Genomic DNA, 15470 nt, shown 5'->3' on the forward strand with positions numbered 1-15470 from the left:
ACCAAGATTTGCGCAGGAACAGGCAACTAATTGAGCTTATCTATCATTTTATGTGGACCTTGCTCAGTTTTCCCTTCTAACCTATCAAAAAAGTGAGAGGCGCGTACTCCCTGACGGAGCAGGCTTGTGCGGGGTATAAGTTAGAGACCCCTTCAGCTTATGTGAGAAATGCGCGACTCGCCTGACGCAGCTCACTGACTCCAGTCTACTCCCAACCTGCTGCACGTGGCCGACGAAAGACAGGCTGTGCTATCCACCTCCACGCCATACAGGAAATAATAGGTAGCAATAAAGATAACACTCTCTCTCTCTCTCTCTAACCCTGTATTTCTCAGTGTGTAGATACGAAATGATAGGTAGAAATAGACGTGACCTATTTCTCTCCAAAGCTAACCTGTTCTCGTTCCTGTTTCTACATATTTTTCTAATATTTCTTCTATTTCTGGTTCATACTCTTGGTGGTCACTAATCACCGGCACTAATATACAACTACCGTTAATTTGACCTTATCACACCGAAACAAAGCAAAATAATAATAATAATAATAATAATAATAATAATAATAATAATAATAATAATAATATTAATTAATTAATTACAGAGATAATAATTATGTATAATTTTGCAATAGTAAACTTAGAGAAACCAAGAAAATGTGGAAAAATCCATAAATCCACCACCTGGCACTTATTCCTATGTTGCCATCTTGACGTTCCATGAATTCCAACACGTGGTGACCGGCTGGCTGGCTGGCTGGCTGGCTGGCTGGCTGGATAGCTGGGTGGCTGGCTGGCTGACTGGCTGGGTAGCTGGGTGGCTGGCCAGCTGGATGGCTGGCTGGCTGGGTAGCTGGCTGGTTGGGTGGCTGGCTGGCTGGCTGGCTGGTTGGGTGGCTGGCTGGCTGGCTGGCTGGGTAGCTGGCTGGCTGGCTGGCTGGGTAGCTGGGTGGCTGGGTGGCTGGCTGGGTAGCTGGGTGGCTGGCTGGCTGGCTGGCTGGCTAGCTGGGGCTGGCTGGCTGGCTGGCTGGGTGGCTGGCTGGCTGGCTGGCTGGCTGGCTGGCTGGCTGGCTGGCTGCTGATGGCTGGCTGAGCTGGCTGGGTGGCTGGCTGGGTGCTGGCTGGCTGGCTGGCTGGCTGGCTGGCTGGCTGGCTGGCTGGGTAGCTGGGTGGCTGGGTGGCTGGCTGGCTGGCTGGCTGGCTGGCTGGCTGGGTAGCTGGCTGGCTGGCTGGCTGGCTGGCTGGCTGGGTAGCTGGCTGGCTGGCTGGGTAGCTGGCTGGGTAGCTGGCTGGCTGGCTGGCTGGCTGGCTGGCTGGCTGGCTGGCTGGGTGGCTGGGTAGCTGGGTGGCTGGCTGGCTGGATAGCTGGCTGGCTGGCTGGCTGGGTAGCTGGGTGGCTGGGTGGCTGGGTGGCTGGGTGGGTAGCTGGCTGGCTGGGTAGCTGGCTGGCTGACTGGCTGACTGGCTGGATAGCTGGCTGGCTGGCTGGCTGGCTGGCTGGCTCGCTGGCTGGGCTGGATAGCTGGCTGGCTGGCTGGCTGGCTGACTGAGTAGCTGGGTGGCTGGCTGGGTGGCTGGCTGGATGGCTGGCTGGCTGGGTAGCTGGCTGGCTGGCTGGCTGGCTGGCTGGCTGGCTGGGTAGCTGGCTGGCTGGCTGGCTAGCTGGGTAGCTGGCTGGCTGGCTGGGTAGCTGGGTGGGTGGGTGGCTGGCTGGCTGGGTAGCTGGCTGGCTGGCTGGCTGGCTGGCTGGCTGGCTGGGTAGCTGGCTGGGTAGCTGGCTGGCAGGCTGGCTGGCTGGCTGGGTAGCTGGGTGGCTGGCTGGCTGGGTGGGTAGCTGGCTGGCTGGGTAGCTGGCTGGCTGACTGGCTGACTGACTGGATAGCTGGCTGGCTGGGTAGCTGGCTGGCTGGCTGGCTGGCTGGCTGGCTGGGTAGCTGGCTGGCTGGCTGGCTGGCTGGCTGGGTAGCTGGCTGGCTGGCTGGCTGGATAGCTGGCTGGCTGGGTAGCTGGCTGGCTGGCTGGCTGGCTGGCGAGGGAGAGGGAGAGGCTCACTCGAAGACTATGGAAAGCGCCACTGTAAAGACGGGTTCAAACGTGTCAATATGCGACTGCAATTACAAGTCAGTAAAGTTTCTGACTGAATACAGGTGTCTAACGACTTATAAACCCAGTCGCAAAACAAGATCAACACGTTGTTCTTGTGCAGTTGATTTGTGAATTTTGTTTACGTTGTGACGTTACGTAGAAAGATTTGATATGTACGCATCCCGAGATGTAGAGGAGACGGAGTGGGTGAGGGAAAAAGGGCACATTTGGGATCCTAATAATGAATTATACAGCATATAAAGCTTACGCAAATCAACGTTGGATGAGATAGCAGCCACGCTCCAAGAACTGCTTCCCTCTATGCAGGGTGTGGTTGGAGGTGAGGATTGAAGACTTGTCAGGATTTAATTTGGTCGTGAGCAGAGGAAGACATCTTGTTGGGTAGTTGTTTGTTTACATTCACTTACCGTCAACCATGTTTAAATGTCGAGCAATATTTCACCATACGTCTTGTGTCCATCCTCAGGACCTGTTTGTGTTGGCCCCATGCAGTTGTCGGCACCCGGGGACACAGGGTCAAACTGGCTCACCTGCACTCTTCTCTTGAATGGCGTAAATGTTTCTTCCGTCTGAGGTGTGTCAATGTGCGGAACTCATTACCTGACAGTGTTGTTCCTCTGAACACTGTGGCTGTGGATGCCTTTAAGACAGCTCTACAGTCCACACTTGTTCAAATTTGTTGAGTAATGTTACCCATGACAGATTGCACTACCACTTGCTGCATAAGGCAGAAATAAGGTAGAAATGAGTGGCAGAGCTGAGAGGATAGTCGTAGTGGTAGTGTATATGACAGTGGAAGGCGATAGAGCAGTTAGGGAGAATAGAAGGAAAATCTTAAGGACAGCGCCTCCAAGATTATTTTCGATAAGGTGTGCTTTCAAGAGGTGTATATAGTATAGCTACATGTCTGTAAAGGTTTTACTGATAGCTCGTTGATATTAAGGTTACAATACAATGTTAAAGTTTTTCCAGTATTCCCGAGATCCGTCTTGCTTACCCTGTCCGTGCTGAAGTGCGTTCGTGCGTTGGTTTACACGCACGGTGCTTTTGTGCATGCTCCTAAGTCTATGACGTTTAATGACGCTTTTGACGTCATGGTGTTTTCCGCCAGTAATTAATCACCTCTATATTCCCGGAAGCAGTAAAATACTCACATTTAGTGATAAAGTACTTAATGCACAATACGTTTCTTGTGGTTTTACTTGAGGGACGGCCTTAGTGTGTCGTACACAACACTTCAAATGTGCGGTGTTCGGCGAGCCATGGAGCTCCATCACACTCGGAAATGAACAGTGCACTGACTTGCATTTGTTTGTAGCTGGGGTTTGTGGGTAACTGGTGAATAGGATTCTTATTGTGTCTATATTTCTTTTGTGCAATGACGTGCCACCACCTCTTAACACCACAGGCTGCGCCAATGGGAATTTGCTATATGTATTCGTAGGCGGGGCACAGCTGGGCGGACAGCTGCACAGAGATCTGTGTGCGCAGTTGAGCCATGGCCACCAGGGACATTAGTTGTAGCGGTTGCGAATTTGATTACTGGGAAATCATCGCTCCTGCGATGCAAGTCAGTGTACAATGGAGAAGAGGACCAGCTAGGACCTTCATCCTTTCGTTAAGGTATTGTGAGGAGGGCTATTGGTAGAGGTAGGGCATATTGTGTCAAGCTATAAGAAAACCGGTTAGTGTTGTAGGGGGGGGGCAGCCCCCCGGTTAGGTTAGGTTAGTGTTGTAGGTGGGGGGTCCGGGGGGCCGCAGCCCCCCGGTTAGGTTAGGTGACGTTAGGTTTATGTTAGGGTTAGGTTATTGTTGCAGGGTGAAGGTTATGTAAAACTTCCCTGTATTTAGGGATATTTTCGAACATTTGGGGAAATTTTCCTAGATTTGTCAAAGTCCACATATCTCAAATTGTTCGTTTAGTGTCAAAAGTGGGGTCGAGGGGGCCGCAGTCCCCCGCTAGGTTAGGTTAGGTTAGAAATTGTTCGTTCAGTGCTTAAAGGGGGCAGGTCGAGGGGAGGACAGACCCCGATAGGTTAGGTTACCACTTGGCTTTATGAAGAAAATTGAATAGTTATTAATGTATAGGGATTTTTTTGGCATTTTTAGGGAAATTTTCCTGTATGATTTTTCCATCTAGGGAAAATCGAATAGTTATTAATGTATAGGGATTTTTTGGGGCATTTTTAGGGAAATTTTCCTGTAAGATTTTTTTTCCATCTAGGGAAATTTCCCTAGATTTTCAGCCTCCATATACCACTTAAATATGCCTGCCCCCCCAAAACCCCCGATTCACCACGTGCCCCCAAGCTTGTTGGGGGAGAGGGGAAAATATTAATAAGATATGTGTGAAAGTGTATTTCTTAAGAATTACCTTGCCCCCTTTCCCCCCAACAAGCTAGGGGGAACGTGGGGAATCGGAGTTTTGGGGGAGCCAAAAGAGGTGATATATGGCGATCCAAAAAAATCTAAAGGACAAAAACCTAACCTAACCGGGGGGGCTGTGACCCCCAGACCCCCCTTAAACACTAACCTAACCCTAACATAAACCTAATCAAACATAACCTAACCTATCCGGGGGGGTGCTGCGCCCCCCCGGATCCTCCTGCAACATAAACCTAACCTAACATAACCTAACCTACCCAGGGGGGCTGCACTCCCCCCTGCAACACTAACCTAAACCTAACCTAAACCTAACCTAGCGTATCCTTGCTTTGGGGCAGCTTCCCTCCCCCCACACCGGTTCTCTTATAGCTTGACACAATATGCCCTACCTCTACCAATAGCCCTCCTCACAATACCTTAACGAAAGGATGAAGGTCCTGGCTGGTCCTCTTCGCCATTGTACACTGACTTGCATCGCAGGAGCGATGATTTCCCAGTAATCAAATTCGCAACCTTTACAACTAATGTCCCTGGTGGCCATGGCTCAACTGCGCGCACAGATCTCTGTGCACCTGTCTGCCCAGCTGTGCCCCGCCTACGAATACATATAGCAAATTCCCATTGGTGCAGCTTGTGGTGTTAAGAGGTGGTGGCGCGTCATTGGACAAAAGAACTATAGACACAATAAGAATCCTATTCACCAGTTACCCACAAACCCAGGGTATGAACAACAGACAGTCACTTCCTGTTACCCACAAACCCCAGATATATACAATAGACAATAGCAGTGTTTACTATTTGGACTCCGAGTGACGTCTCTAATTTCAGTGAGGCAATGTGACATAACCGTGTGTGACCCCCAAACAAGACCACAAGGTTCATGTTCTCCATTAACTACTCATCATTTTGTGATATTATTGCATGGATTAGAGAGGAGGTCCTGTTCTAAAGATTTACGGAAAAAGATTGCAAGAGATTGTGCTGGAGAGAGAGTGATTGTTATGGGAGACATGAATGCTCACGTAGGTATGTTAGGTGAACAAATGAACAGGAATGGTGAGATGCTGGATGAGTTTGTGAATGAGATGAGTTTGGAGAATCTGAATGAGACCCTGGCTGAAGGACGAGTGACTTGGTGTGCGAGGAACCAGGAGTCTGCGATTGACTACATGCTAGTGAATGGGAGAATGCGTGAAATTGTTGACCATATGTGGATAGATGAAGATGGGATGATTGACATAGTCTCAGACCACAACATGCTGGTGCTAAAATGTAAGTTGAATGGAAGAGACAGAACAAATGCCAAGGTCAAGAGGAAAAAGTGGAGGTTGAGAGATGCAGGATGGGAGAATTTCCAGGTGGACTTGAGCGAGAGGAGCTGGGAGGATGAGAGCATGAGTGGTGTGGATGAACTGAATGACAGATTTGTAGAGAATGTGAAGAACGCAGCAGCCAGTCAGATAGGGTATGTAAGAACAAGTGCTAGAAAGCATAGAAGTAGGCTGTGGTGGAATGATGAGATCAGGGATGCTAGGAAGGAAAGGAAGAGACTGAATAGGGTGTGCAGACAGTTAAGAAAGAGGAGACATGAGAGTGAGGAGGCTGAAAGTGAGTACCAGAATGCATGGACAGCGTATGTGAGTCAGCAGCGAATGACGAAGCGAAAGATAATGAATGCTAAAGTTAAATGTGAGAGAAGTGTGATTCAGTCCCTTAGAGAGAAAGGTATGGAAGGTGGGCGAGAATGGTATAGATTCCTGAGGGGTGAGGGGATGCCTGACAGTGAGAATGTGGAGAGCCTGAAGGTGAATGGGGCAGTGGTGACTGATAAGGAAGAAATGAGAAGGGCAATAAAAGAGTTCTGGGAAGAGATTGGAGGTGTAGGTGAGGTCTTTGATGTGGGTGAAGGACATGTGTCACTGGAGAGAAAGGATGCAGATGAGTTGAATGAAAGGATCAGCAGGGAGGAGGTGGAGAAATGTGTGAAGAAGCAGAAGAATGGGAAGGCAGCAGGGCCGGATGAGATACCTTATGAATTGTACAAAAATGGAGGAGAGGTTGTGATTGACAGGATGACTGAGTTGTTTAACCAGGTGTGGGAGGAGGAGAGAGTGCCGAGAATGTGGAATGAATGCAGGGTGACCTTGTTGCATAAGGGAGGATATAAGAGTAAGAATGAGTTGAGGAACTACAGGCCGATTGCGTTAGTTAACACAGTAGGAAAAGTGTTCAGTGCGGTGTTGAATGAGAGATTGTGCAAATGGATTGAGAGAGTTGGAGTGTTAGGTGAAGAGCAAAATGGATTCCGTGTGGACAGGAGAGCTGAAGACAATCTGTTTGTGGTGAATGAATTGATTGAGAGAAAGAAGAAAGATGGTAGCAAACTATACTTAGGTTTCTAGACATAGAGAAAGCATATGATAGGGTAAACAGAGAAATGCTAGGTAGGGTGTTAGAAAAGATTGGGTTAAGTGCAAAGATAGTTAACATAGTGAGAAGTATGTATGTGGATACAAGAGCTAAGTATAAACTAGGAGATGTAGAGACAGACTGGGTGAAGAGTGAAAGAGGAGTTAGGCAGGGTTGCATATTATCACCAACCCTCTTTAGCTTATATACAGAAGAACTGGCTGCTAGAATGAGGAGAATGAATGCAGGTGTAAATGTGGGAAATGATAAGATATGTGTGCTCTTGTATGCAGATGATGTTGTTATGAGTGAGTCGGCAGAAGAGCTACAGAGTATGCTTGATGTTGTAGATGGGTATGGAAGAGATTTTGGAGTGAGGTTTAGTAGTGAAAAGAGTAAGGTAATGGTTGTGAATGGGTCAGAGGATGAGAGGAACCAGTGTGGAGATTAGGTGAGAATGAGATGCAGCAGACAGATGAATATAAGTATCTGGGGATGTGGATGAGTCCGGATGGCTGTGAAAGATTAAGAATGAGAAGATAAGTATGGCAAATCAGTGGGTAGGTCGTCTAGGAAGTGCAGCAAGGATGAGGGCGAGTAAATATGACGTGCTGCGAGAAGTTTGGAAGAGCGTGGCTGTTCCGAGCATCATGTATGGTATGGATGTGATTGCTTGGAATGAGAGTGAACTAGATAAGTTAGAAATAGGGCAGAATAGAGTTGCAAGAATGGCACTTAATGCACCTAGATATGCAGCAGTAGAGGCCCTTAGGGGTGATATGGGTTGGAGCACTTTTAGAGAAAGGTATGTAAAAGCGACCCTAAAGGTATAAGGCTAGGTTAGAACGAATGAATGATGCAAGGATAGTGAGAAAAGTGTTTCTGTGGAATGTCAGGAGTAGCAAGTGGGGAAGAAGTGTGTCAGGATGGTGGTGAAGAGTGGTTAATAAGTAGTTGGGCTTTTCAACAGGTAGAAGGAAGACATTTAGAGAAGACTGGAGTATGATTGTTAGAAATGGAGAAGGTAGAGAATGGGATGTAAGGAAGTGGAAGAGTGAGATAGACAGAGTAGTGAAAGGTGTGGGACTGGATGACTGGAGAAATAGGATGGAGCAAAAGAGTACCTTGGTATGGTATAGAGAGAAAGAGGCCCCAATGTATGAAAAGTGGTATGACGGAAGCCTGGGTGGTGATCTTCTCTTCCGAGCTAGGGCACAGTGCATGGATGTGAATGCAAGGAATTATAGATGGTCTGAGTCCCGCAGCAAAGTGTGCCAGATGTGTGACTTGGGAGAGGATGAGACAGTGGAACATGTGGTGGTGGAGTGTGTGAAGTATGCCAGAGACAGGTATGAGATGATGCAAGTGGTGCTGAGGGAGCTGGGGCATGACAGAGTGGAGATGACAGGAAGGGAATGGATGGTGGTGCTGTGGGGAGACGAATGGAAGGATGATTGAGGCTGTAAAAGAGTTCCTGGAGAGAATGTGGCGTGCTGGATGCAGGAACTAGTGGTGTGAAAGATGGTGATTGCCCTCTTTGTTGTTTGTTTCTTTTTTCTTATTTTTCCCTACAGGTGCTGCCGATACAAAGACCTGACGCAGAAGAAATTCTGCGTCACCTGTAGCATCAAGATCAAGATCAACACACACACACACACACACACACACACACACACACACACACACACACACACACACACACACACACACACACACACACACACGCTCAGATGTAAACACAACCACATGCTTTGTGCAACATTGTCAATAAACCAGTCACCTTTCATTCATACACACAAAAGGTGGTGAAAAATTACGAGTAAACTACGAGACCGGAAAGTAACAATTAAGAGACATAAAACATTGATTTATAAAACTATTTGGTTAAAATGTCGACATTTACTGATGAAAATACAGAATTTCATTGTTTTTGGCAAATAAAGAACGAAAAGAATAAGAAAAAATATAAAACGTTAAATGGTTATTTTCTAGATTGAATAAGATAAGAATTAAGCGAGAAAAACTTCTTTTGGTTGAATATTGACCTGTTACACCCACTCCACTTGCTGTGTAAACAATATACAGGTGAGGCCTGCCGCTATCCACCCACCCTTCACCTGTGCCTTACTCAACAGGTGTGGACAAGAGTACGCACCAGTCCTGTGGCCTGTGATGGGCGGGCGGGCGGCAGCAGTGCAGCACGTCAGCCAAGGCCATCATCGCAGCCTTCTACAGGAGTAGAGTGTATGGGGTTTGAGAGGCAGAGGAGAAGGTTGAAAGAGGCAGTCGTAGAGGTGATAGGAAGATAGGAAGGCAAGAGTGGGAGACTAGGATAAGGGAGGAGGATGGCAGGATCCTAACTGTGGTGGGCCTGTGGGGGAGTAGGGAGGAGAAAGAACGTCTGTGTGAAGCAACTTCATGCCACTGGAAACCTGGGAAGTGCGTAGGACAGCGCAGCAGCCAGCAGACAGGACGGGACCTGCACATACAAGTGTAAGTATTGGCGGTGGTATTGTGTGTTTGTTCTCCCTCACAGGCAGTGGAGGAGGCAAAAACGGACCCGCGGCGGAGGCAGGACCTGATCAGCGTTCAAAAGCAAACAGCTCCACAAAAGAAGAAGGAGAAGCAGCAACGCTCACTCACCGAGGAGTCTCACGGGAACACTGTCGCTGCCAGTTAGTGTTGACTGTTGACTGTTGGGTGGACCAAACTCTTTGGGCTGGTACATGCTGCTGCCTGTCTATTTACCTAGTTGTGTTTTGCAGCAAAGTAAAAAAAGGGTCTGCTCGTGCTGTCCTGTCTCCATACCTCTAGTCATCCAGTTTAGCCGTAAAGTCAGGAATATTTCTGACTTGAACAAGTTTCATCCAAATTGTTCCATATTTCTGTGCTTCTGTTTGGAAGACATTTCTTAATGTGTCTTGTACACGCGGTCTTTTTCACTTTGCTGCCATGTCCCCTTGTATCTCTTGAGTCCCACACCAATAAGTCTTCTTTGTCAACTGTGTCCATGCCCTTCCATGTCCTGTACTGTACATGTATCTAGCAATTAGGTCTCCTCTTTCTCTCCGGTGTTGCAGTGTGGGAAGTTTTAATCTGTTTAATCTGTCGTCATAGGTTAGGTCTCTCAAACTTGGAACCATTTTGGTTGGTAACGTGGTGCATGAAGGGAGCAGAGTGGCAGAGAACATCTTGAAATGCACAGTTAATTTTCACCACTGACATAAGAGTACTCTTCATCTCTGTGCAACACAGGATATCATAGTGACTTGAGAATGCCGCAAGGAAACAAGTCACTGCTCACTCTGGCCCCTAGTTCTGGTCCTGGTCACTCCGGCCTGCCCTGCCTTCGAGCCAGGTCACTGCGGCCCCCGTGGCTGCACGCACGTTCATGTGTGTGCGTCAACCTAGCAAGTGGGTATGTGTTCTTTTTGGAAGTAAATAGAAATGTGGAAAATGTATGCTTATTGTTTCATATACAGTATATACACAAATAAAGAGTTAGCTTAGGTTAGGTAGACTGTTGTGTCTACATTTACAATATTCTGTAGAATATTATCACACTGAGTACACCAACCACTCCACTTCTTTAGTTTGACAAAGTTTATCTATGTTTTAAATGCTACATTATTGTTGTTGTTATTATTATTATTATTATTATTATTATTATTATTATTAGTAGTAGTAGTAGTAGTAGTAGTATTTTCCTTATGTGCTTTTGTGACAAAACAAAATTAGAAGTCAATTTTTATTTTGTTGTTGTTATTTTGTGGTGAATAGAATGAATTATGACTTTCATTTGTATTTTGAGCATTGTTGTTTGTGTTTTGTTTGATGATTTAGCTGTAAAGGATGACTTTCTTGGTGTTCATTTTGACCAATGTTAAAGTCGTCTTGGCAATAGCTAAAAGTGAAACATGCACCAGAGAAGGAGGATGCTTTCCACTCTTGTTTGAACAGTGTTCAGCCTGTTTGCATGAGTAAACAAGGAGGACCCGGAGTCACCAGGGAGTGACCAGGGGGGAAGGCTGGAGGGACTAGGGGGGGAGGCCAGAGTGACCAGGTGGGGAGACCAGAGTGACCAGGGGAGACCGGAGTGACCAGGGGGAAGACCGGAGTGACCAGGGGGGAAGGCCGGAGTGACCAGTGGGGAGGCCGGAGTGACCAGGGGAGGCCGGAGGACCAGTGGGGAGACCAGAGTGACCAGGGGAGGCCGGAGTGACCAGTGGGGGAGGCCGGAGTGACCAGGGGGGGAGGCCGGAGTGACCAGGGGGGGAGGCCGGAGTGACCAGTGGGGGAGGCCGGAGTGACCAGGTTCAGGGGTTGGAGTGACCAGGGTCAGGGGTTGGAGTGACCAGGTTGAGGGGTTGGAGTGACCAGGGTCAGGGGTTGGAGTGACCAGGGTCAGGGGTTGGAGTGACCAGGGTCAGGGGCTGGAGTGACCAGGTTGAGGGGTTGGAGTGACCAGGGTCAGGGGTTGGAGTGACCAGGTTCAGGGGCTGGAGTGACCAGGGTCAGGGGTTGGAGTGACCAGGTTGAGGGGTTGGAGTGACCAGGGTCAGGGGCTGGAGTGACCAGGGAGGGGAGGCCAGAGTGACCAAGGTCAGGGGCTGGAGTGACCGAGGGCTGGAGCAGCTAGCGGCTGGAGTGACTTGAAAGCTGGTGGAAGGAGTGCAGAGAAGATGGACTAAAACAATCCGTGGTATGGAACATCTTACTTACTTAGACCGTTTAAAATCTTTAAATCTGTATTCTATCCAGGGAAGACGTCGTCGTCATGATGTGATCAAATATTGGCAGATTTTCCATGGAGTGTCATCGATAAAGCCTGAAGACCTGTTGCACCGTTCCCCTATTAACTATACGAGAGGACACCAGTGTAACATTTACTCTGTACACTCCCAATTAGATAGAAGATGATCATCATTGTAGTGTGATATGATGAATGGGTCGGGGCTGCCTTGTCCTATCTTTATTGAACGGTTCAGCCTGCAACACAGTGGTAATCTAAACAACCATTTTCATGACAAAATCATTCCCCTAAACACACCCGGGAACACCAGGGAGGAATCATTGTTTATCATAATTTCACATAAATTAATTGATCAGGTAACTCGCAATATGACCGGCCGCTCCGAGCCATGAACACACTGCAGTCCACTTCACACCAGTATACCTCTGTCTGCCATGCTGCAAATTTACACTTCATTTACTTCACTTCTTATTGTAATTTCCGTCAACAGACATCATTCTACCACTAACACACTCAACAGACATCATTCTACCACTAACACACTCATCAACAGATATCATTCTACCACTAACACACTCATCAACAGACATCATTCTACCACTAACACACTCAACAGATATCATTCTACCACTAACACACTCATCAACAGACATCATTCTACCACTAACACACTCATCAACAGACATCATTCTACCACTAACACACTCATCAACAGACATCATTCTACCACTAACACACTCAACAGACATCATTCTACCACTAACACACTCATCAACAGACATCATTCTACCACTAACACACTCAACAGATATCATTCTACCACTAACACACTCATCAACAGACATCATTCTATCACTAACACACTCATCAACAGACATCATTCTACCACTAACACACTCAACAGATATCATTCTACCACTAACACACTCATCAACAGACATCATTCTACCACTAACACACTCATCAACAGACATCATTCTACCACTAACACACTCATCAACAGATATCATTCTACCACTAACACACTCATCAACAGATATCATTCTACCACTAACACACTCATCAACAGATATCATTCTACCACTAACACACTCATCAACAGATATCATTCTATCACTAACACACTCATCAACAGACATCATTCTACCACTAACACACTCAACAGACATCATTCTACCACTAACACACTCAACAGATATCATTCTACCACTAACACACTCAACAGATATCATTCTACCACTAACACACTCAACAGATATCATTCTACCACTAACACACTCAACAGATATCATTCTACCACTAACACACTCAACAGATATCATTCTACCACTAACACACTCATCAACAGACATCATTCTACCACTAACACACTCAACAGATATCATTCTACCACTAACACACTCATCAACAGACATCATTCTACCACTAACACACTCAACAGATATCATTCTACCACTAACACACTCAACAGACATCATTCTACCACTAACACACTCATCAACAGACATCATTCTACCACTAACACACTCAACAGATATCATTCTACCACTAACACACTCAACAGATATCATTCTACCACTAACACACTCATCAACAGACATCATTCTACCACTAACACACTCAACAGACATCATTCTACCACTAACACACTCAACAGATATCATTCTACCACTAACACACTCAACAGATATCATTCTACCACTAACACACTCATCAACAGACATCATTCTACCACTAACACACTCAACAGATATCATTCTACCACTAACACACTCATCAACAGACATCATTCTACCACTAACACACTCAACAGATATCATTCTACCACTAACACACTCAACAGATATCATTCTACCACTAACACACTCAACAGACATCATTCTACCACTAACACACTCATCAACAGACATCATTCTACCACTAACACACTCAACAGATATCATTCTACCACTAACACACTCAACAGATATCATTCTACCACTAACACACTCAACAGATATCATTCTACCACTAACACACTCAACAGATATCATTCTACCACTAACACACTCAACAGACATCATTCTACCACTAACACACTCAACAGATATCATTCTACCACTAACACACTCAACAGATATCATTCTACCACTAACACACTCAACAGATATCATTCTACCACTAACACACTCATCAACAGACATCATTCTACCACTAACACACTCAACAGACATCATTCTACCACTAACACACTCAACAGATATCATTCTACCACTAACACACTCAACAGATATCATTCTACCACTAACACACTCATCAACAGACATCATTCTACCACTAACACACTCAACAGATATCATTCTACCACTGACACACTCATCAACAGACATCATTCTACCACTAACACACTCAACAGATATCATTCTACCACTAACACACTCATCAACAGACATCATTCTACCACTAACACACTCAACAGATATCATTCTACCACTAACACACTGATCAACAGGTATCCTTACATCACTAACACACTGATCAACAGGTATCCTTACATCACTAACACACTGATCAACAGGTATCCTTACACCACTAACACACTCATCAACAGATATCATTCTACCACTAACACACTCATCAACAGGTATCCTTACATCACTAACACACTCATCAACAGGTATCCTTACATCACTAACACACTGATCAACAGGTATCCTTACATCACTAACACACTCATCAACAGATATCATTCTACCACTAACACACTCATCAACAGGTATCCTTACATCACTAACACACTCATCAACAGGTATCCTTACATCACTAACACACTCATCAACAGGTATCCTTACATCACTAACACACTCATCAACAGGTATCCTTACATCACTAACACACTGATCAACAGGTATCCTTACATCACTAACACACTCATCAACAGGTATCCTTACATCACTAACACACTCATCAACAGGTATCCTTACACCACTAACACACTGATCAACAGGTATCCTTACATCACTAACACACTCATCAACAGGTATCCTTACATCACTAACACACTCATCAACAGGTATCCTTACATCACTAACACACTCATCAACAGGTATCCTTACATCACTAACACACTCATCAACAGGTATCCTTACATCACTAACACACTCATCAACAGGTATCCTTACATCACTAACACACTCATCAACAGGTATCCTTACATCACTAACACACTCATCAACAGGTATCCTTACATCACTAACACACTCATCAACAGGTATCCTTACATCACTAACACACTCATCAACAGGTATCCTTACATCACTAACACACTCATCAACAGGTATCCTTACATCACTAACACACTCATCAACAGGTATCCTTATAACATGTACAAGATGTCTAACTTGTGCACAGTAATCTTCAAGATGACACGTAGGTACTTACAATAATTGTGTCCCTAAATCTTCCTGCCACTTCCTTCACTATGGCGGCTACTGTCTGACTGTCTGACTGCAATGCCTCCTGCCCTGGCACGTGTCTGTCCTCGTGCACAGCAATATCTGTGTTTCCGAACAGATATCAAGTGTAACTTTCTCTGAATTGCTTAACAAAAACTACCTCCTGGGTATACACTTGATCCCTTCTAATATTTTAGTCCAGATTCCACTTCATTATGATATACAATACCCCTATAGCACATCCTAATACCAAATCCTTGGCTTTAACACAACCCGCACCGATGCATGCAATCAACCAATCGCAGGGCTACACACCTCCACATTCCTCTCTCACTCAAATTTGAAACACCCAAGAAAAACAATACAGCACAATTGTAAACTTACAAA

General features: G+C 46.0%; 2 protein-coding genes across 2 annotated transcripts in view; one reads left to right on the forward strand and one right to left on the reverse strand.

Annotated features, from left to right (window-relative positions):
- The first annotated feature begins 11837 nt into the window (after positions 1 to 11837).
- On the forward strand, positions 11838 to 15074 carry LOC123506579. Its single transcript, XM_045258798.1, has 4 exons — positions 11838 to 11898; positions 12006 to 12066; positions 14141 to 14206; positions 14306 to 15074. Exons 1-4 carry the CDS (start codon positions 11838 to 11840, stop codon positions 15072 to 15074), a joined length of 957 nt encoding a protein of 318 aa, XP_045114733.1.
- Positions 15075 to 15116: 42 nt separating this feature from the next.
- The window catches only part of LOC123506586 (forkhead box protein L2-like), a 5264-nt gene continuing 4910 nt past the window's right edge, over positions 15117 to 15470 (reverse strand). Inside the window, exon 3 of the mRNA XM_045258812.1 lies at positions 15117 to 15185. Coding sequence (XP_045114747.1) covers positions 15117 to 15185 — 69 coding nt within the window. The remainder of the gene's footprint in view (positions 15186 to 15470) is intronic.

The sequence above is a fragment of the Portunus trituberculatus genome, chromosome 2 (assembly GCF_017591435.1).
Source record: "Portunus trituberculatus isolate SZX2019 chromosome 2, ASM1759143v1, whole genome shotgun sequence".
Lineage (NCBI taxonomy): Eukaryota > Metazoa > Arthropoda > Malacostraca > Decapoda > Portunidae > Portunus > Portunus trituberculatus.

Excerpts from the sequence above, each read along its gene's own strand:
- LOC123506579 (XM_045258798.1), top strand. The coding sequence starts at position 11,838 with ATGAATGGGTCGGGGCTGCCTTGTCCTATCTTTATTGAACGGTTCAGC. Across the intron at positions 12,067-14,140 it reads CTGCAGTCCACTTCACACCA|GTATCCTTACATCACTAACA; the intron begins GTATACCTCTGT and ends ACTGATCAACAG. Across the intron at positions 14,207-14,305 it reads ACTAACACACTGATCAACAG|GTATCCTTACATCACTAACA; the intron begins GTATCCTTACAC and ends ACTCATCAACAG.